Source organism: Chrysochloris asiatica, unplaced genomic scaffold (assembly GCF_000296735.1).
Source record: "Chrysochloris asiatica unplaced genomic scaffold, ChrAsi1.0 scaffold00034, whole genome shotgun sequence".
NCBI lineage: Eukaryota > Metazoa > Chordata > Mammalia > Afrosoricida > Chrysochloridae > Chrysochloris > Chrysochloris asiatica.
This window is the reverse complement of record NW_006408552.1, coordinates 4,888,019-4,909,249: the sequence shown is the minus strand read 5'-3', so window position 1 is coordinate 4,909,249 and position 21,231 is coordinate 4,888,019. Positions and strand designations below refer to the sequence as shown.

The 21,231-nt window shown below is 50.3% G+C and overlaps 2 protein-coding genes across 2 annotated transcripts in view; one reads left to right on the top strand and one right to left on the bottom strand.

Annotated features, from left to right (window-relative positions):
• RFC2 (replication factor C (activator 1) 2, 40kDa) overlaps positions 1–8,555 on the top strand; it is a 28,066-nt gene extending 19,511 nt beyond the window's left edge. The window contains exons 7-11 of the mRNA XM_006859707.1: positions 11–168; positions 283–348; positions 1,915–1,995; positions 2,458–2,571; positions 8,426–8,555. Coding sequence (XP_006859769.1) covers positions 11–168; positions 283–348; positions 1,915–1,995; positions 2,458–2,571; positions 8,426–8,536 — 530 coding nt within the window. The 3' untranslated portion in view covers positions 8,537–8,555. The remainder of the gene's footprint in view (positions 1–10; positions 169–282; positions 349–1,914; positions 1,996–2,457; positions 2,572–8,425) is intronic.
• Positions 8,556–15,549: 6,994 nt separating this feature from the next.
• On the bottom strand, positions 15,550–20,627 carry LAT2 (linker for activation of T cells family, member 2). The gene is made up of 8 exons (XM_006859842.1): positions 20,534–20,627; positions 20,145–20,184; positions 17,626–17,663; positions 17,432–17,467; positions 17,315–17,345; positions 16,911–16,966; positions 15,862–16,221; positions 15,550–15,653 (listed from the first exon to the last, which is right to left on the bottom strand). The coding sequence occupies exons 1-8, from the start codon at positions 20,625–20,627 to the stop codon at positions 15,550–15,552; spliced, it is 759 nt and encodes a 252-aa protein (XP_006859904.1).
• Positions 20,628–21,231: the final 604 nt, after the last annotated feature.

Here is a 21,231-nt window from a genome sequence, read left to right as displayed (position 1 = left end):
GTCTGCTCAGAGCCCATTCAGTCACGCTGCGCAGTGCTCCGCTACACAAAGCTCAGCGATGCACAGATCCTGGCGAGGCTGATGAACGTGATCGAGAAGGAGAATGTGCCGCACACCGATGATGGCCTGGAAGCCATCATCTTCACCGCCCAGGGAGACATGAGGCAGGTGGGTGGCCTGGGCTGCTCCGGGGTGGGGGGCGGGGGAAGGAAGTGACCACCGCACAGGCACAGGAAAGGCAGAGCTGTAGACTCCTCTCTATGTGGCCTTCTCTCCCCACAGGCCCTGAACAACTTGCAGTCCACCTTCTCGGGCTTTGGCTTTATCAGCAGTGAGAATGTGTTCAAGGTACGTGCGCTGGTCCGGACATCACCGCCTACTAAAGCAGTGTTCACCTCCAGGGGCTGGGGGCGCGAAAAGGGGACTGGGTGGGAGGAAGGGGCAGGAGCTGTGCTGCAGGGGCTGTGGCTGAGGCCCCCTTTGGGTGGGAGGGCCTCTCCAGTAGCTGACCCTGCGCCCAGTTGTTCTTGTTCAGTTTAATGTTGACACCCTGGGAACGTACGCTGGGAGCTGATTTTAAAACTCAGTAATTATAGCAGCGTGGCAGTGGACTGCAAGGTTGGTTTGAGCCACAAGGTCAGTGGTTCAAATCCACCAGCCACTTCTCAGAAACCCTGTACAGGATGGCTATGACTCAGAAGTGACTTGATGGCACTCAGCAATAGTTAGAGCAATGGTAGGGAACAAGACATTTGTCTTCAAGCGTATTTGACACATATGATTCATTGATCGCAGCCCAGAGATTCTTATCAGCACTTGTTAGCTGAGGAAGTGGGCTCAGGTCAGGTAGGTGGCCAGCCCGAGACCACGCAGGCCAGAGCCCAGTACTGCCCCTTAGCAGCTTCAGACCTTGTACCCTGACATCTTTCTGTTCCGCGAGCTCGCCTCCTTGAGGGTGGACAGTAGTCCTCTTCAAGCCATAGGAAAAGACATTCTACACTTTGGTGAAGGGTTTTCTTTTGGAAATTCTTCTTTTTTTAAATGTTTATTGTGGTAAAATATCTGTTACAAAGTATTTGTGTTTTCATCAGTTTTTATGGGTATAATGTAGTGACGTAAATTGTGATCACCGCATTGTGTAATCTTCACCTCTAGCCTCTTCTAAATTTTTCTTTTTTAATAATTTCTTTGACTCCATCACACAATACACAAAACCAAGTTCAAAGTGAATTAAGGACCTAAGTGTGCAAACTGCTTAGGGAAGAATGGAGACGAGAAGGCCAAGGACAGCTTAGGGACTATCGAGCTATCTGAAGGTTGTCATAACAAAGCTTTAAATGTGATGTTGGACTAGAGACAAAATCCAAGGCCAGTGGAGGGAGTGTGGGCAGGCAGACTTGGGTCCAGGAAAGTGGAAGCATCGGTCACCAGCTTTCCTGTGGAGTGTGGCCCTGTTGGCAGGTCTTCACACTGAGTCTGGAGACCTTTCCTGGGAACGTGTGTTCTCACATTGGGTGGGAAGTTGGTTCCACGTGACCTTTCAATGCTTAAGGTTCTAAGACTTGAAGTAGTTCTGGACAAGTGATAGCCCAGCGGATACGGGAGGATAACTAATCATCTTATAGTTTCCCTGAAGCAAAGCTTCTCTATTGACAGCCTCTGCTTACTGTCCATTCATCTTGTGTTTGAGGAGCTAGAAAGCTTTTTCTGGCTACAGTAGATCGATGGGTACTTGTTAACATCTGTGGTGGTGAAAGAGCTCTTCCCAGACCTGGTCTGTTTCTGGAGAATTCCGTGCAAAGAGCAGAGTGAGATGTTGGTCACATGTACTGACAGCAGTTGATCCATCAGGGCCTTCGTTGCTGGTCCCTGCTGACTCCTAAGCAGCATGTGTTCTGTTCTTGGTTTGGGCAGGTCTGTGACGAGCCCCACCCCTTGCTGGTGAAGGAACTGATCCAGCATTGTGTGAATGCTGACATCGACGAAGCGTACAAGGTTGGCCTCCGCCCAATCCAGAAGAAACCTTTTATTCAAGCTGCTAGGGGGAACCCTATACTGCCGTGAAGCACACCTTCCCTGACTTTAAGCCAAGCAGGAGGTCGATTCATTGCGCTCTAAGAGCCGTGGATAAGAATATTTGTACATGCTGCTGGTAGACCATCTCCCAGTCTACCTTCAGACATTTGCAGGGGTGCCTGAAGCAATGCCACGAAATCAGTTACGTTGCTCCTCGTGATCTGGAAGGCCTGGCAAACAGGTGTTCAGCTCACCAAGAGCTCTGTGGCATTCAAGGTCCTCTCAAAAGTACATGGGTTGTCTACGTTGACCTGCCTGCTCCCAGTAGGGACTGTGATCTCAGTGCAGTAGGCTGGAGATTGGAGTGGGCTTGGCTTCCCTGCACCCTGGAACCCACCGTGGGAGGTGGTAAATAACCGCACTGTATCTGCTTTGGTCTAGATTCTTGCTCACCTGTGGCGTCTTGGCTATTCACCAGAAGACATCATTGGCAACATTTTTCGAGTGTGTAAAACCTTCCAAATGGCAGAATACCTGAAACTGGAATTCATTAAGGTCAGTGAGGTGGCGATTTCCTCAAGCATGAGGGCCATGGGGGCACATTTTTGTTTTGCTCACATACCTGGCACCGGAAACATGGCACCTAACAACAACAACATGATAATGGATATTTTGCTTTTTGAGAAACTGCAAAACCATGTTCCACAGTGGGGAAGCCATTTTACATTCCAGCCAGCAGTCCTGTTGTTGTTAGGTGCCATCGAGTTGGTACTGACTCACAGTGACCCTGTGAACAACAGAACCAAACACTGCCCGGTCCTGCACATCCTCACGACCCTTGCTATGTTTGAGCCCATTGCTGCTGCCTCTGTGCATATCCATCTCATTGGGGGCCTTCCTCTTTTTCTCTGACCCTCCACTTTACCAAACATGATGTCCTTCTCTAGGGATTGGTCCCTCCTGATAATATGAAAGACGAAGTCTGGCCGTCATGGCTTCCAAGAGGCATTCTGGCTGTACATCTTCTTCCAACACAGATCTGTTTGTTCTTCTGGCAGTCCATGGTACTTTCAATATTCTCCTCCAACACCATGACTCAAAAGCATCGATTCTTCTACCATCTTCCTTATTCACTGTCCTTCTTTCACATGCATATGAGGTTATTGAAAATACCTGAGTCATCAAACTGACATTTTTGCTCTTGAATACTCACTCTAAAGAGGTCTTGGACAGCAAATTTCCTAATGCATTACGTCGTTTGATTTCTTGACTGCTACATCCATGAGTGTTGATGTGTGATCTGAGCAAGATGAAATCTTTGACAACTTGTCTTTTCTCCATTTGTCTGGATGTTGTTTATTGGTCCAGTGATGCGAATTTTTATTTTCTTTACATTGAGATGTAACCCATACTGAAGGCTGAGATTTTTGACCTTCAACAGTAAGTTTTTGAAGTCTTCTTCACTTTCAGCAAGCAAGATTGTATCACCTGCATATCACAGGTTGTTATCCAGTCTTGATGCCACGTTCTTCTTCATATAATCCAGATTCTCAGATTATTTGCTCAGCATACAGATTGAATAAGTATGGAGAAATAATATAACCCTGGCGCACACCTTTCCTGATTTTAAACCATTCAGTGTTCCCTTGTTCTGGTAGAAAAACTGCCTCTTGGTTTGTGTACTGGTTTCTTAAGAACACAATTAATTAATTAATGAGAATACTCATTCTCCGCAATGTTGTCCATAGCTTGTCATGATCCACACAATCGGAAGCCAATAGTCAATAAAGCACAGGTAAACACCTTTCTGGTATTCTTTACTTTCTGCTAAGATCCATCTGACATCAGCAGTGATAGCCCTCGTTCCATGGTCTAGTCGGAATCTAGCTTAAGCCTTTGTCAGTTCTCTGTCAGTGTACTGTTGCAGCCATTTTTAAATGATCTTTAGCAAAATATTACTTGCATGTGATGTTCATGATATTGTCCAATGATTTCTGCATTCCATTGAGTCTCCTCTCTTTGGAATGGACACAAATATGGATCTCTTCTAATCAGTTGGCCAGGTAGCTGTCTTCCAAATTTCCAGTACTGCCTCACTGTCTTGAAAGATTTCACTTTTTATTCCATCACTTCCTGGTGCCTTGTTCTTTGCCAATTCCGTCAGTGTACCTTGGACTTCCTCCTTCAGTATAATTGGCTTTTGAATTTATGCTATTTCTTGAAATAGTTGAACATTGACTATTTTCTTTTGGTACAGTGACTTTTGTATTCCTTCCATCTTTTTTTTTTTTCCTTCCATCTTCTTTTGATGCTTTCTGCATCATTCAATATTTTACCCTGAGAAACCTTCAATAACAAAAGTCGAGACTTGAATTTTTTCTTCAGTTTCCCCAGCTTGATAAATGCTGAGCGTGTTCTTCCCTTTTGGTTTTCCGTCTCCAGATTTTTGCACATTTTGTTATAATATTTGACTTTGTCTTAAGCTGCCCTTTGAAATTTTCTGTTCAGTTCTTGTCCGTTCCCACTTCTTCCATTTGCTTTAGCATCTCTTTGCTGGATTGCAAGGTTCAGAGTCCCTTCTGGCATCCATTTTGGTCTTTTCCATCTTTGTCTTAATGACCTTTTGCTTTTTTCCTGTATGATGTTCTTGATGGCATCTCATACCTCTTCTGGTCTTTGGTCTTTAGTGTCTAATGCATCAAATCTGTTCTTTAAATGATCTCTAAATTCATGTGGCATATATTCAAGATCATATTTTGGCTCTCATGGACTTGTTTTAATTTTCTTCAGCTTCAGCCTGGACTTGCATATGAGCAATCGATGATCTATTCCACAGTCTGCCCCTGGCCTTGTATTGGCTGATAATATGAAGCTTTTCCACCATCTCTTTCCACAGACATAGTCAACTTGATTTCTGTCTATTCCCTCTGGTTAGGTCCATGTGTATAATGGTTACCATGTTGTTTAAAAAGGGTATTTACAGTGAAGAAGTCATTCGTCTTACAAAATTCTATCATGTGATCTCGAGCATCATTTCTATCACGAAGGCCATATCTTCCAACCACTGATCCTTCCTCTTTGTTTCCAACCTTTACGTTCCAGTCACCAGTAATTCTCGATACATCTTTATTGCGTGTTTGATCAATTTCAGACTGAAGAAGTTGGCTGATTTCTTCAGTGTCATCCTCACTGGCTTTAGGGGTAAATTTGAATAACAATGGTATTAACTGACTTCCTGTAGGCGCGTGGACAGAAGTCCTACTAGATGTGAAGTGGTGTTTCTTGGTAGTTTTCATCAAATATCTGCTGCACAAGACCTCTGTAAAGTGTTCAAGAGCAAAGATGTCAGCTTGAGGACTAAGGTGCGGCTGACCCAAGCCATGGTATTTCCAATAACCTCATATGTACATGAAAGCCAGGCAGTGAATAAGGAAGACTGTAGAAGAGTTGATGCATTTGAGTTAGGTGTTGGAGGAGAATATTGAAAGTGTCATGGACTGCCAAAAGAACCAACAGGTTTGTGTTGGAATAAGTGCAACCAGAGTGCTCCTTCGAAGCCAGGATAGCCAGATTTCATCTCTCATACTAAGGACATATTGTCAGGAGGGACCAGTTGCTGGAGAAGGATATCGTGTTTGGTAAGGTGGAGGGTTGAAGGAAAAGAGGACGACCCCCAACAAGATGGATTGGCCCAGTGGGAGCAAAAAGAGTTTTTTCCCTCTGGTGAAGATTTGCAGCCTTGGAAACCCTATACCGGGTTGCTGTGGGTCGGGATCGATTTAATGGCATGCAGCTAGTCAGGAGTTGAGTGTGGGTTTCGGGTTGCAGTGGTTCTCTCCATTGTATTACCAGCGTTACATTCGCTTTTTGTTGTTGCTTTGTGCTTTTTCCTTGGTATTTTTACTTTGCACTCAGCTTTAGTGGGTTGATTCGGTGGTAGAATTTCCCCTACACGTGGAGACGGGGTTCAGCTCTGAGTCAGAGCACCTTGGTTATAGCCACCACTGCCCATGGGGCTGACATGTCCGTGTGACGCCGGGCAGATTTCAGCACAGCTTCTAGACTAAGACAGATTTGGAAGAATGTCCTGGCAGTGTATGTCCAGAAATCGGCCTCAGCAAGCCCAGTGGATCACGGAGTTCAGTCCCCAGCTGATCGGGGGTAGAGCTGGGCCAGCATTTCACTGTTGTCATTGAATTCCCATTCAGCAGTAGCTCACCACCACCTCTGCCTCAGCCTTCGGTGTTCACCATCTCCTCTGTGGGCTCTTCTTACCACGCTCCTGCCTCTTTCAGCAGTTGTAATTGGTGTTAAATGCCATCGAGACAGTTCTGACTCATGGCGACCCTGTATATATAGCGTTTCCGAGGAGCAGCCGGTGAGTTTGAACCACCAACCTTGAGTTTCAGACCGACCTTGTGGTCCAGCGCATTGTCCCACAGTGCCACACCAGGACCGCTCCCTCAACTGACTGTGGTATTTGTTAGTCTGGTGAGGGGGACCACTGCGGGGCCACTACCTGTGTCCAGAGTTTGCTGTCCCTTCAGGCTTTACCTACTGAGGAGAGATGTTTCCTTTGACTTGTGCAGCGGCGACCGCTCCCCCCTGCTCCCCTCCTGCTCTGGCCCCCAGTTCTGATCCTTAGAGGGGCCTGTAGCCCAACACTGTGACCTGTTAGCGACTTGTTTAAGCTTGTTGCACCTCCCTCTCTGACCCTGCTTTGCCTCAAGTGAGCCAGTGCGAACGTCGCTTCATCTCGGATGTTGCCCTGGTTTCCTTGAACTTAGACCTCAGCTCTCTCCTGGATTTCTTTCTCTGCTGAAGATAACTCCTGATTTTGTAGCTCGTCCAGCTTTTCCTGCTGCTAGGATGGGAGGGTGCCCACTAGCAGGAGAACCCTCCCTCCATTACTATCTGCCTCATATCTGCTCCTTCCTCGTGACAGACTCCACGGGGCCACGGGGCAGTCTCCACTGGTGATGTCCTAAACTCTGGGTTCCTCAGGCTGAGGAGTCAAAAACATTGGTCCACAATGGCAGTGACCTTTACTAAACACTGTTAGTGTGCTGTTTCTCCACACATCCCCCAGCTGGATGGTGTTTCCATCTTGGTGTGGTGCTGTTTGACTGCTTGAACAAGGTTGGTGGTTCAAACCCAGCCGCTGCTCCTTGGAAACCCTATACAGGTCAGTTATGAGTTGGAACTGACTTGAAGACACTTAACAGTATCAACCTTTCCCTGAAGAATTCTGTGCTTCTCAGTGGACACCACGTCAGAACCAGTTTTGGCATCCCTGAGGGACCAAACCGTGTTCCTTTTCAATGTTCTTTAAGTTCGGGGAACAAAAAGAAGCCTGAAGGAGTAAGCTCAGGACTGTAGGGTGGGGGAAGGGTTCCCAATGAAATACTCACAGGACAGCCCTTGTACCCTCCCAGAACAAGTAGACGTATAGTGGTGGGAAAATACTCCACGGTGCAACTTTCCTGCCCTTTTTCTCACCGTTGTAGATTTCAGTTTTCTTGAAACTTCTTCCTAATAAGCTTCCATGATTGTCCTATGTTTTCATTAAGTGTTCTCTAGTTGGTTCCGATCCATAGTGACCCTGTCTAGGGTTTCCAAGGAGTGACTGGTGAGCTTGAACCACCAACCTTGTGGTTCAAACAACCTTGCAGTCCAGCGCATTAACCCACAGAGTCACCAGGACTCCTGATTGTCCTACATGCATCAAGAAAATCTATGAAGATGACAATCGTTGGAAATCCAAAAACTCCATAACCTTCTGAGCAGATCCCCTCAGAACCCTTGTTTTTGGAGTCACCCTCAGATAAGCGGGATATTCCTGAGAGAACTTGTCCACAGCCATCGGCTGATCACAGAAACATGTTGAAACACGTTTTGACAATACACTGTGCATGTGTGGATGGAGCCTGCTGTAATACTGTCTGAGTAACTTGTCTCTTCTCCACCTGGGCTTCCTCCTGGCATGTGTGGCTTCTGTGACAAGTGTGGTTTTGGGTTGAGGGGTTGGTACCATTTTGTGAGACTGTCCTCCACAGAGCAGTGCACAGATGCTGTGCCTGGCCCACCATCTTGGGTCTTGGGGAACCTTCCAGAGCCAGTTCTTGGACCCTCCAAGGTCTGTGGCTGAGAAATACCTACTCTCACCATAAAACACCAGCATCCTTTTAGGGAACAAGTGGACCTTTGGTCTGCTTAACCTATTGCATTATTCATTATATCTGAGAGTTCAGTGTGTTTATTTTTTTAATCTTTACCTCTTACTGATTTTGTTGCTGTTGAGAGGATACAGCGCAAACACTGCCTGAATTCTGAATAAACCATTGGATCAGCTTTTATGAATTAGCCCCTCCCCCCTAGTAAGCAGATATCAATTTGGTTTGTGTTTCAGGAAATCGGATACACGCATATGAAAATTGCAGAAGGTGTGCAGTCTCTCCTGCAGATGGCCGGTCTGCTGGCCAGGCTGTGTCAGAAAACAATGGCCCCGGTGACCAGTTAGAGAGAGTGGACACTTCCTGCATTGGGTTGCGCAAAGCCTCCTTCCTGAGAGACGTGGAGCAGGGCATGCCGGTGCCTCTGCTGCTTCTCACATCTCCCGGTGGTCTGCGAGGGTCCCCAGTCAACTCCACGCTCACAGCTGTGTGGCAGCAAACGTCCCAGGGAAACTCGGGCCCGGCCCGGGACGTGGGTGCAGTCACTGCGGAATAAAACTTATAATTCGGAACATTCTTTACTTGGGTCTGTGGAGGAATCTCTCCGGGGTGCAGCAAGCCTTTGGGAAAACCACTTCCTGTCTCTGTGCCCAGCTGCCAACAGAGATTGTGATTGGGTGACAGGACAAGCTGGTCTCCGTGTTTCTGGAAACCGAAAGGGACCTGCTCCTAGAGAGAAGGCAGGACTTGGTCTTTTGCTGACTGTTTAGTCTCAGAGCAGCCGGGGCCATGAGCCCTTCCCAAAGGGCTTACCCCCGGTCACTGGTTCCCGTGATGCCAATGTATGCACTCAGGAAACTCCCAGGCATGCCGCCTGTCACCTGGCCTGTGGCGTAGCCATGTCTGCTGATTGCATTAGGCTCCCCAGTGAATTTTACATGCATTTGAAGAATGACTTTTCTTGTTTTTTCCTTTTTTTTTTTAATTATGGAAATTTCACTTGTATACAAAAGTTGTTAGTTATCGTTCAGTCAGCCCGACTCACGGGGGCATGACTCAATAGTGGAAGGAAACGCTGCTCAGTCAGTGTGGTCAGACTGTGATACACTGGTTGATTTTCAGCTAGTCACCAGGCCTTTCATCCTAGCCCATCTAGGCCTAAAAGCTCTGCTGGAACCCATTCAGCATCATAGCATCCCGCCAGCCTCCAGTGTCCAGGAACCCGAGTCTTCCTCACGGATGACGAGAATTATATACCTGGACCATCAAGCAGATAGAACGATACAGTGAGCCCTCGCATACTCACCTTGAACAATGTTATCAACACTGATGAATCTTGTTGGCGCTGTATTCCATCCCAACACACAGGTTACTAAATGTTAGACTTCATCTTATGCCGGGAGCCAGTCCCGGCAAATTTATTTCAGGAATTTTTCCGAAGGTTGATGCATGCATCGGCGGAAAGAATTACACATTGTCGATAAGTTATGATGAATTCAAAATCTTCTTACTACATGCTTTATTCTTCTCTCATTCTTTACTCCCCTGTTCTCCTGCTCCACCCTTCTCCTTTTACCTTCTGCTCTTTCATTCTCCTCTATTCTCCTTCTCCCCTCCTGTTTATTCTCCTTCTCTTCTTCCTACATGCTTTTTTATTCTTCTTTTTCCTTCTTCTTCTTCTCTACCCACCTCTACTTACTTATTCTATCTTACATGCGTTATTATCCTTCTTCCTTTTTCACACTACTCCCCACTCTTTTTCCTTCTCCCCATTACTTCCCTTATTCTCTACATTCCTCTTTTTACTCTTTTTCCTTCTATCCCTATTCTATCTTAAACCCCCTTATATACTGTTAAAAAAGCATTGCTTTCATAGTAATCAATGTCTTCAAAATACAATCTATTCTGAGGCACACATTCTTCATGGTTACGACCCTTAGATTTACAACAAAGATGAGAAGTTAAAGCAACACATACGAGAGACATCCTGGTGCCTTGAAACCTTTTAGTTAAACATTTGTTCCTATATAAATCTATTCTTTTCTCTGAGAAGCAAGTTAACGTTCACATATATTTCTTAACCTTTTTCTGTTAAGTCTTGTTAATTTTAGTTGTTAGGTGCAATTAACTTCTTCCATACACTATCTGTTTATAGCCTACAAAATCATCACCTATCAGAACATTTAAAAAGCTGAGGCTATGAAAAACAACTTCTCTATTTTACTGATCATTAATTTAAGAATGTCTAAGACTTTTTATTTAGTATCTGTATATACCCATAGCCTTTATCTATAATCTAATTGTTTTTAGGAATTTTTGTACCCACAGCCCTTATTTATGGCCTAGTTGCTTTTAGGGATTCTTTATTGCCTTAAACTAAGGCTACAAGGAAGAATGTTTATAATCACTAAGCCTAAATTGGTAGTAATTCAATTGACAAATCCTGTCTCCTAGCAATCTTAAGAACATTGTTAATATAAGTATTAAAACTACCCATGATTACAAGTAGAATAAAACGTAGCTAACATATAGCTTCTAACTTTTAATAAAAATATACTAAAGTGTGGGAGAGTCAAAATCTAAAGTAAAGGGATACTAATAAAATCATGAATAAATCAGAGAATGATTCAAAAGGAAAAAAATTAACTAGGGGCCTGTGCATAGAATATTTCTCCCTTGCAGCTCTGCGATCCAAGGAAAATAATTCATTGTTGCTTTGCAAAAACAATTCTATGTGCAGGGTCCCCGTCGTCTCATTTATTTATTTTAATTCCTTGATTAATATGTCTCAATTTCTTCGTTTTAATTCCTTAATTATTATGGCTCCTGCCAATCTTAATGATGTTTTTTAAAGGAGGGAGGTGAAGCCTGGATTGAAAACATACTCTGTGTCATGCTAACTTCCAGGTGTGTCCACAGGCCCTTGTGCTGTGGACAGTACCGGGACAGCCGGCATTGCCCATCTGGTTGTCTCTTGTCCCTTTAACTCCCAGCCCCTGCCTAGCACTGCCCCTCCTGGGCAAGTTCAGTCACTTCCCCAGACCACGCTCAAACACAGACGAAATCAACCCAGGAAAGTCTCCAGTACTCAAAGAGTGGCTGTTTGACTTTTAAAAGGACAAAAATCATTGGAGATAGCCATTGCCCTCAAAACCTGCAGGTTAACTTTTACAAAACCCTTTCACGTGATTATTCTCAGTCTTACTTATTTTTGTCTTGAGCCTCTCAATCCTGTGAGGTAAAGGCATGGTTTTTGCTGGACTGGCGGAGCCGACCCCTCCTGGGGGTTTCGTCTCCAGAGCTGGTGTCTCATAACCACAGTGCAGAAATGAATCCTGGTTTTAGTTCTCTGACTCTGAGTCTCTAGAATCAGGTCTGAGGTATGTGAAGCTACTTGTGGCCAGTGGTTGAGTTTTAGATATTTTCTAAAAAAAGTGTTTTAGCTATTTGTGTCATAAACATTTTCTCATGGAAAGACTTAGTAGGGTACCCTAGAGGATGCTGGGCTTGAGGACCAGATCCCACCTCTCTGGGTCTCAGATGCCTTCTATTAAAAGGGCCTGTGGTGGGAGGGATCACTTTTGTAGGTCCTTTCTTGTAATTCCCACCAAATGATTGTATGGCACTGTGCAGCTAGGTCCTTATGGCCCACCAAGGGCTAGACCCAAGCCAAACCCCTACTTCCATGGAGTCAGTTCTGACTCTTAGCCACCCCATAAGGACTGAACAGAGTTTTCTAAGACTGTAAATCCTGACCGGTGCAGACAGCCTTATCTTTTGCCTGTGGTGTGGCTGGTAGGTTTGAACTGCCAGCCTTTTGATTAGCAGCCCAATGTTTAATGCTCTGCACCACTAGGGCTCGTCAGGGAGGCTGGGCAATTTGCAGTCATGCAAATACGGTGTGTGCCATCTTTGTTGGTGTGGAACCATGCAAATCAACTAGGTGCAGAGCATCTTCTTTGGACCCTGATAAGAACCTTCTAAACCCAGGAGACAGAGCTTCTCACTGTCTCGCCAGTGTCCGTGCAAGAAGCAGCAGAACCAGGAGGCCAGCAGGAGATGGCGTGGTGGGCTCCCCAATCCACAGATCAAGAGAGCTGAGCGCCTTCGAGCAGGAGGCTAGCTAGCAGAGTGGGGTTCCCCTGGGCACTTGGCAGAGCTAGGCTCCCCGACCCATGACCCAGGCACCTTCAGGCTGAGGCTTACTGGTCGAGTGGGGTCCCTATGGGTGTTTACCAGGGGAGCAAAAGCTTTGTGATGCTTGTCTGAGTAGAGGCCTGGATGAGCTCAGGGGCCCAGGGGCGGGTGTCTAAGAAGCTGTCCTGACTGAAGTGTCGTGAGTTGTTCCTGTTCCCGAGCTGTAACTTGATACTTCCCTAATACACCCTGTAATGCTCAGTATTGCCTGCAAGTTCCCATAGCAATGAATTATGGAACCAGCAGAGTGCCCTGGGACAGAGGGCTGGTGTGGGCATTGGAACAGAGGTTGGTGAGATGGCATGTCTAACCTTGGCTTCACAGGAATCAGCCTTCAGCTGCTGGTGCCGACAATGACTCTTCCTCCCCCCCCCCCCACCCTGTTGAAGGCACCCACACGCCACCATGTGTTACATACAGGCTTCTCTGGGCCTCTCCAAGGGGCTCTGGTAGTGCAGGGTTACTAACTGCAAGGCCAGTAGTTCAAATCTACCAGAAAGATGAGGCTTTCAGCTTCTGTAAAGATTTACCACCTCGGAAACCCTATGTAGGCTCTCATGAGTCAGAACCGACACCACTGCCACCACCTAGGCCTCTGGGGTCTGTTTTTAACAGGAAGCAGGAAAAACAGACACCTAACTCCTCGGTTAGTAAACAGACAGTTTATTCTGGTCCCTGTGGTCTTATCCATGAGTCAGCCAGCCTCGGGCAGAGGGGATTTCAGGGCAACTGCGGAGATCCCCTCCTCCTGGGGCCTTGGCCACTTCCTGGCGGCCAGCTCCCCTGGGATGTTCATTTTGTCCTCAAACATTTCCAGCAAAGTGTCACCAAAGATGACCATGACCTCATTTCCTGAGTAATCGCAGGGCCCCTCTGCAGGACAGATGCGAGATGGGGTTCCCCTTGATTAGTATGCGGAAACTAAGTCCACGTAATGCTTTATAGGAGAGAAGAGAGACCAAAGTCTAACCTGGAGTATAGAATATTAAATATGGCTCCACCTATATAAATTAACTGTACAAGCTTGCAGTCATGAACAAGCAAATGATCCAAATCCAAAGCAGAAAAGGACACCAATGCCCTGTGGGGTGGTTTTGATAAAAGGGGTTATTGTTGTTAAGTGCCTTCGAGTCGGTTGCTACTCATAGTGACCCTGTATAGGGTTTCCATGGAGCGGCTGGTGAGCTTGAACAGCCAACCTTGCAGTTCAAACCATCATTGCAGTCCGGCGCATTAGCCCATAGCGCCACACTCTAGGCTAAAGAGGGTGGGGGATGCCATTTGCTTCAGCTCCAGCCCCTGCCCGTGGAAGGCCAGGTCAGCAAGAGGGCTCTGCGGTTCCATGGAATGTCTGAGGCCCGGTGGTCCCTGGGATGTGCTTCTGCCCCTCCAGAACTACACGACCCTGGGAAGGTGGTGTATGGGCCTGTGATGTCCGCTCTCTGCCTTGGCTCCTTCAATGTAGAAGACAAGAATTGGGTCAAAGGACAAGGTTTGCCTTGGCTAGGATGTTGTGTGTGTGACTGGCTGGGAGAAAGCAGGCACTGCCTTGCCAGTGCCACCCACCCCCACACCAAGTATGAGGAGAGAAACTGCCTTGGATGCCTCCCCTGCAGGGACACTACCCAGGTTTGTGACTCCAGCCTGAACCTCTCCCCTGAGTCCCTGCTTGAATCTCTGGCTGCAGACCTCCTGTGTCCACCTGGCTGGCTAGTGGGCTGTCTTACCCGCAGGCAGTGTGCCCCCATATCACCTGACCTTCCTGCCAAACCTGCTTCCCTTCCTTCCGCAGCCCACTGGCTAACTTCAAATGCTCCCGCTAGCTTGCTGACACACCACCACCACCACCATCTTCTCCATTTCTCCTCCCACACCCACACAGCACAGTAGTCAACACTGTTGGCTTTACTTTCAAAATGTATCCAGTCCCATTTGGCCCAGGTTCACTGCCACCACCTGTGTCCCCATTTGTCTTGAATTAGGGCCTTAACTTCCTTGTTCCTGGTTCATTTCCCAAATCTTAGCACGTCTTTGGTTTCAGACCTAGTTCCTCCTCACTCAGTGAACACCCAAGTGCTAACTCTCAGCACCCTGGCCCCTACCCCGACCTTCCTTACTTTCCCCTCACTCCCTCCTCTCCTGCCCCCCTGGCCTCCTCCAGTAAATTGAGTGCTGTTGATTCAGAGTGTGGCCACCTCAGACCTCATGACAGAGTACAACTGTGCTCCACAGGGATTCAGATGCTGATCACCAGGCCTTTTTCAGTGGCATCTCGGTGGATTCTAGCTGCCAACGCTTGGCTAGCAGCTGAGAGCCCTAAAACTTTGTAGCCCCCCAGGACTCCCTGGCCGCCTTGTGGAGCTTGGGAAAGGTTTCCCTGGCCTCTCCTCTCCCCACCCTCCTACTCCTTGCCCCCTGGTCTGCCATACTTCTCTTCAAAGGACTGACCACCATCTAACACAGGATTCGCTGCCTCTTAGTTATTTCTTAATTAATATTAGTATTTATGGTCCCTCCCACAAGAATATCAATTCTAAGAGGTGAGGAACTTTGTGTTTTGTTGATTAATGTCCCTGGCATCTAGAGCAGGTGCCCGCCCATACTGAATGAATGAATGGTGGCCTTGTGGCTTCCCTGCTGGCGCCATATACAAATGGCTGAATCCTCCCTCCCTCTGGCCTGTGTGATTCACCTTTTCTCCCACACCAGGCCTGGAGGGCAGCTGTGCACAAGTCCCCTGGGTCAGTTGTCCTGCCTCCCATACACCCATGGCCGCCAGGTTCCTGTCCCTTCCCCCACTGCTGGCTCTCAGTGCCCACCTGCCCAAGTCCAGCCTTCAGTGACGAGGTCCTGACAGGCTTATGCTTGCCTGCAATGTCTCATCTAAGAGGTCTGTACCCATGTTGCAAGTGAGGAAGTGGGTTCTGAGGGTGTTGCTGGGAGACCTTTCACCTCACCACTCCTAGAAGACTTGCCCCGCTGACCGCTGCACCCGCCCCCCAAGTCCTACAGGGAGCGCGAGCCAGGCAGGCCTTGCTGGGGTATGTCCCTCTGCCTGAGATAACCATCTAAGGAGGATAGCCTGTCGGCACCTCGTGTGCTCCTCCAGGACACCCCCTGCAGCCCAGCTCCCCACCAAGGGCTGTACCTTGCTCAGGATCCTCTAGGCAGTCCCAGATTCCACGTCCCCGTTCACATAATCTGGCTCGCTACCATCCTCGTCGGGGCTGCCTACTGGGGAAGGAGACACCTCACTCAGCATGAGCTCTGGGTGACAGTCTGGCAGGTGGTCAGATGAGCCCAGCCCAGCAACCCACGTGGGAAGGCCACACTGGATGGGGACTCACATGAAGGATGCCCCACATGTCACTGTGGGTTTGGCCTGGCCTCCCCAGATCAGGGCTCCCAGACTTCCCACCCCCGAGGCTACCCTGGGAAGCTGCCCGCTGGTGAGCTCTTTCCTGGGGCCACCTACCCACAATTCTCCTGGACTCCCGCCAGTGTTGGATGGACATGGAGTTCTGGTAGTCCTCTGAGTCCTCGTCATCTGTGTGGGGACATTCCTTAGGGCCCCCTGTCCACTCAGCAGGGGAGGAGGGTCCCGGGAGTTCACCTGCACCTCCCTCATTAGGTACCATCCCCAAGGACACCTGGGACAATGCTCTACCCAAAGGCACTTTTGGGCACCTGAGGGTGATGCCTTTATGCGGGGTGGCCTTCAGTCTGCCCAGATAGGGCCTCTCCCTGCCCACCCCTCGGTCGGCCCCCTCACCTAGCTTGGCACTGCTCGGCTTGCAGATGAGCACATTCTGGTAGGAGCTGGAGTCATCCTCCTCTGCCGAGAGGCCCCACACACTGAATGGACATGTCCCCATCCCCACCTCCATCCCTCACCCACACGCTCAGGTCCCTGGCCCCTGGTCCCTCCAGGGAAACTTCCTAGGGGCCTGGCCTGGCTGCTGCTCTGAGGACAGGCCCCAGGGTGGGGCTCCATGGGAGGTGGGGTGAAGGGAGGAAATAACAACATCAAATTCTGGTCAGTGTGCTGCTGAGGGCTGGGAGGGGGCCAGACCCCTCATGCTGAGCTCTTACACACATACACACACACACACACACAGCCCCATCTTCAGCTCAAGCTACATGAAAGGGACTAACGGAGGGCCCCCCAACCCCTGGGGTGTGGGGGGGCAGGAGGCTCTGCCCTTCCCACTAGGGTATCCTCCCCCCATAACTCAGGAAGGAACCCAGGTTGGGGAGCTGGATTTAAGTCCCCCAGGCCAGTACACCCACCAGCAGACATGCCCCACCTTTGGGCCTCAGTTTCTCCTGTGACGCTAAGGTGTTAGAAGTCACTCATCCCAGCATCCTCGGAGCATGCACAGTGACCCTGACCTGGGCCATTCTCTGAGGTCCCAGATGCACTCCCCCCCGCCGGGACTCCTTCTCCAAGGAGTCCCACACCCCTCTCCCTCCCCTTCCGGCTGTCCAGCCTTCCTGGCAACCCATCCTCGCCCTCTGCCTCACCTTCCAGGGCCTTCTGGCACTGTCCCCAGTTATAATAATCTGCAGTGATGGGCTCTCTGGCCAGGAAGACACAGACAAGTGGGGATGAGGAGTGGGGACCCCAATGGAGGGGGGGCACCAGCCACCCACTCCCACTGCTCCCTCCTTCCACACCAGGGCTGGAGGGGACTGCAGCCTGCCTCTAGCCACATGGGCCTTGTTCTGGGCCTCAGTTTGCCCATCTGTGAAATGAGCAGATAGTCCTGGGGGATCTAGACTCTAGGTTACTTGTCTTCCCCCCGGGTGCCCCCCTCCCCAGAGCTGGGCCATGTCCCCATCCCACCAAGTATGAGGCCGAGAGAAGATTCTAGGTGAGGAAGACTGGGCTGTGGCCAGCAGGGACAGGCAGGGAGAAAGCCACTCACACATAGGCTGCATCGGACCCATGCCTGCTTCCTGAAGAGGAGATGAGACTCAGTTCTGAGCCCACCCCCCACAACCCTCAGCCCACCCCCCAACCCTCAGCCCTGGAGACTGCCTACCTCTGCAGAAGTTCTGGTACCTGGGAGATTCCGAACCTAGAAGGAAGCCAGGTTCATTGTTCCACTCTCCTCAGCCTGTCCCTCGTCCCCCCAGGAGGGCCCCTCCTCTGTGGTGCGGGTTCTCCAGGCTTCTCCAAGGGTCCCACCAGGGGGGTTACCTGCACCCATACCCACCTGTGCCTGGGGTCACTCACCTTTGGCACTGGGGGAGAATTGCAGGAGTTTGTCCTTCCTATGGGAGTGGGGGTATGGAGAGGCTGAAGGAATTGCTAAGGGACTTGGACCTCCTGATGGGGCCTTCAGGGTGGAGCACCCCAACTTGGGGAGGGAGTGAGATCTTGGCCTGGACTCAACCCGGTGGGGACCCCCGGGGCCCTCCTCCTCATCACCCCTGTGGAGCTGTGACTTTTCCAGGCCCAGGACAGGGAGCTCACTACTACCTTTGTGCTGGGTCCAGTACTTCATCCACCAGGGACCCTGACCATGCTTGCTCCACCACTGCAGAAGGGCAAAAGGGGTTTGGGCCAATCCCCAGCACACCCAGCTGCCACAGCTCCAATAGCCCTTTGCCCCACCAGACCTGGCCACCACCTCAGGGGCTGGGGACAGAAAGGATGTAGACAGGACTCACAAGAATAGGTCCGCGCCACCGCAAAGCTTTGTTGATTCGCATGTCTGGAAACAGAAGGCTATGGTGAGTTAGCAGCTGGCCTCCCCCCAGCCCAAGGGGCAGCGGGACAGGGGAGATGGACACACAGAGACGAGGGACAGAGAAGGGAGCGGAGAACCAGAGTGAGAGCAAGAAGGAAGCCCCTCTGGATCCCTAGCTCCCTGTTTACTCACTGGGTGTGCAGCCTGGGATCCAGCTGCCAGCCAGGCTGACCCCCCAAATCGTCTTCCCTGCTGGGCATCTTGGTGCCCCAGAGACCGTTATGAGGGCAGCTGAAGAGGTCTCCTTGAAGCCTGGCCCCCTACTCAGGGACCCTGCTGTGACTGGAAGGACAAGGTCTGCTACATTCCCAGGGGACCGCGGCCTTCTCTGGGTGTTCATACACACCATTCATTCCCAAATAGCCAGTAGGACAACGTCAAGACTCAGCAGAAATGCTGGGACCAAACCATCACCACCACTTTCTCCTTTGAGGCAGCTCCAATGGGCCCACCTAAAAGTCTGGATTTCCCAGCCTCCCTCCCGCTGGGCCATCACATGGCACTTCGGGACTTCCAGGGAAACAGCTGGTGCCCGATCTCGCTTTGTTCTTCTTAATACCTCTGAGACATATGGCCCCCCCAAAGCCCATAAATGGCCCCAGGGGTAGATAGGAATGAGAAGATTCTATTTTCAAATCTAGATGTGGTTTTTCAGTTATAAAAGGAAATGATAGCATGCGAATGTGTGTGTGTGTGTGTGTGTGTGTGTGTGTGTGTGTATACCCGGGTGTCTGTGTGCCTGAACACATACGTGTGAGACATGTGTTAGTTTGTGCATGGTGGGCTTGTGGGTGCGTGTGCATGTGTGTGTGTGCCTGAGCACACAAGTGTGAGACGTGTGAGCTTATGCATGATGGGCATGTGGGTGCACATATATGTGTGTGTACACCCGGGTGTCTGTGTGTCTGAGGACACACATGTGAGACATGTGAGCTTGTGCATGGTAGGTGTGTGGGTAGGTGTGTGTGCATGTGTGTGTGTACACTCGGGTGTCTGTGTGCCTGAGGACACACGTGTGAGACATGTGTTAGCTCATGCATGGTGAGTGTGTGGGTAGGAGCATACATATACACCCAGGTGTCTGTGTGCCTGAGGACACACGTGTGAGACATGTGTGAGCTCATGCGTGGTGGATGTGTGGGTAGGTGTGCGTGTGTGTGTGTGTGTGTGTACACCAGGGTATCTCTGTGCCTTAGCACACACGTATGAACATGTGTGAGCTCATGCATGGTGGGTGTTGGGGCAGGTCAGCATGCACACGTCGGGCTCAGAGGAATCCCTGTTCTCGGTTAGTCACTCTCTCGCTCCAGGACACCCCTGGCCATGGCCCTCATGTTCTTCGGTTTCAGCTTCCTCTGAACTCAGAGCCTCCGCTGCCGGAAGTGCCTGGTCTCTGCTCTGCCGGGGCTCAGTGACCTGTCCTGGTACCTCCACACCCCACCTTTCTGCTCCTGCTCCTAAGACTCCTATGGCGTTGCTTGGCCCCTCGACAAAGACTGAGGGCTCTTCTTGGCAATCCAGGCCCTCCTCCCTTCATCTAACAAGACACACTCACAATTGCACCCATGCTGCTCTGTCCTCTCCCTCCGGAAGGCTCTCCTCACCTCTTTCTCCCTCAACACCCTTCCCACCTCTTCCCCAAGCTCCTGGAGCATTTTCCAGGAGCGGCTCGGACACCTAAGCTCTTGGTCCCTGGTTGGCAGACTCTCCGGGGACCGGCTCCTGGGTCAGAACCAAGGAAACCGGGACCACAGGCTTGCCTGGGTCTCCAGAGAGCCTCATAGGTAAGATGGAGAAATGGAGTGTCCAGTAGCCCAGGAGGACCTCCTCCCAGAAACCCTCCCCTACCCATCCCAGGCTGGGGCAGGGTCTGGACAGCCCTGAGTTCCCCTCTTCTCTCTCCTGAGGGGTTTCAGGGAGGAAGCAGCAGTGAATGGGTATGCCCAGGCCCGGGACACACAAGTACACCCAGGAGCAGCAGAGACCCGCGAAGGCAACTTACAGGTTTCTCTGCTCATAGATTTTCCCGCTCTTCTTTGAACCTGCAAGAACAGGCCCAGGTTGGCACAGTCCTGGTGCCAGAACAAGACCTCATCCCCTTGTGCCCTCTGCAGTCCTCTGGCAGGGCCCTAGCCAAGATGTCCATCGCCCTGGGCTACAGTGGCTCACCTTAGGAGAGGCCCCTAGAGAAGGTGGATGCTGTAGGCAGCTCAGCATCCCTTCCATAGTCCAGGGCAAGCCCACCACCCCAGACACTCACACTCCACCCAGATGTCTGCAGCAGGCTGTTTAGAGCCCCCCCAGCTGCCCTGAGGGGCTCACCCTTGCCTCCTGAGACTATGACTGCCCCTTCCAACTCCTCTCTCCACGATCCCACACCCTCATCTTTACCTGGGTGGGAGCAGCGCACACACAAGCCAGCTGCTGCCCCCAACAGCAATAGTAGCAGTATCCCGCTCCACAGCAGCTCTGGCTCCAGACTCATGTTTGCCCCCTGCAGCCCTCCTGCAAGTGTGCAAGTGGGGGCGGAGAATGAGGGACCCACTGGCCACCCCCACCCGGCTCCCCATACTCAGGATTCTCACCCACACTGCCGTCTAACATTAGAGCCCTGTCCTCTCCCGGACCTGAACCAGCCAACCCACCTGACCCCAAATCAGCACCCCATCCCCCCCATCACCAACACTTGGTAATTGCTGGAAGGTTCTGCGCCCACCAGACAGCAGCATGCACAAGTATACGGTCCTCACGTGCCCTCACCTAACCCACACCAACTATGCCAAGGCCTCCATTTCACAGGTAGAGAAACTAAGGCTGGAGACTCCACAGTTGCTGAGTGAGAGGGCAGGATGAAACCCAAACTCTGGCTGCATTCACACCTCCCACTGTCTCCTGCAAGCCCAACTTCACTGCCTGAGGTCCTAGTCCAGGCTGGACATCCCCCTCTCCCCAGGACTCAGGAATCTTTTGTGCCCCCTTCATGGCTTCCTGGGTGGTTCCCATTTCTTCAACCCTGTCGTGGAGCTGAGAGGAGGGAGTTGTCCTCAGAAGCCACAGAGGGAGCCTGAGGTCTGAGTGAGCCCTAGTCA

Excerpts from the sequence above, each read along its gene's own strand:
- LAT2 (XM_006859842.1), bottom strand. The coding sequence starts at position 20,627 with ATGAGTCTGGAGCCAGAGCTGCTGTGGAGCGGGATACTGCTACTATTG. Across the intron at positions 20,185-20,533 it reads TGTGCGCTGCTCCCACCCAG|GTTCAAAGAAGAGCGGGAAA; the intron begins GTAAAGATGAGG and ends CTGTTCTTGCAG. Across the intron at positions 17,468-17,625 it reads ATTCTCCCCCAGTGCCAAAG|GTTCGGAATCTCCCAGGTAC; the intron begins GTGAGTGACCCC and ends GCTTCCTTCTAG.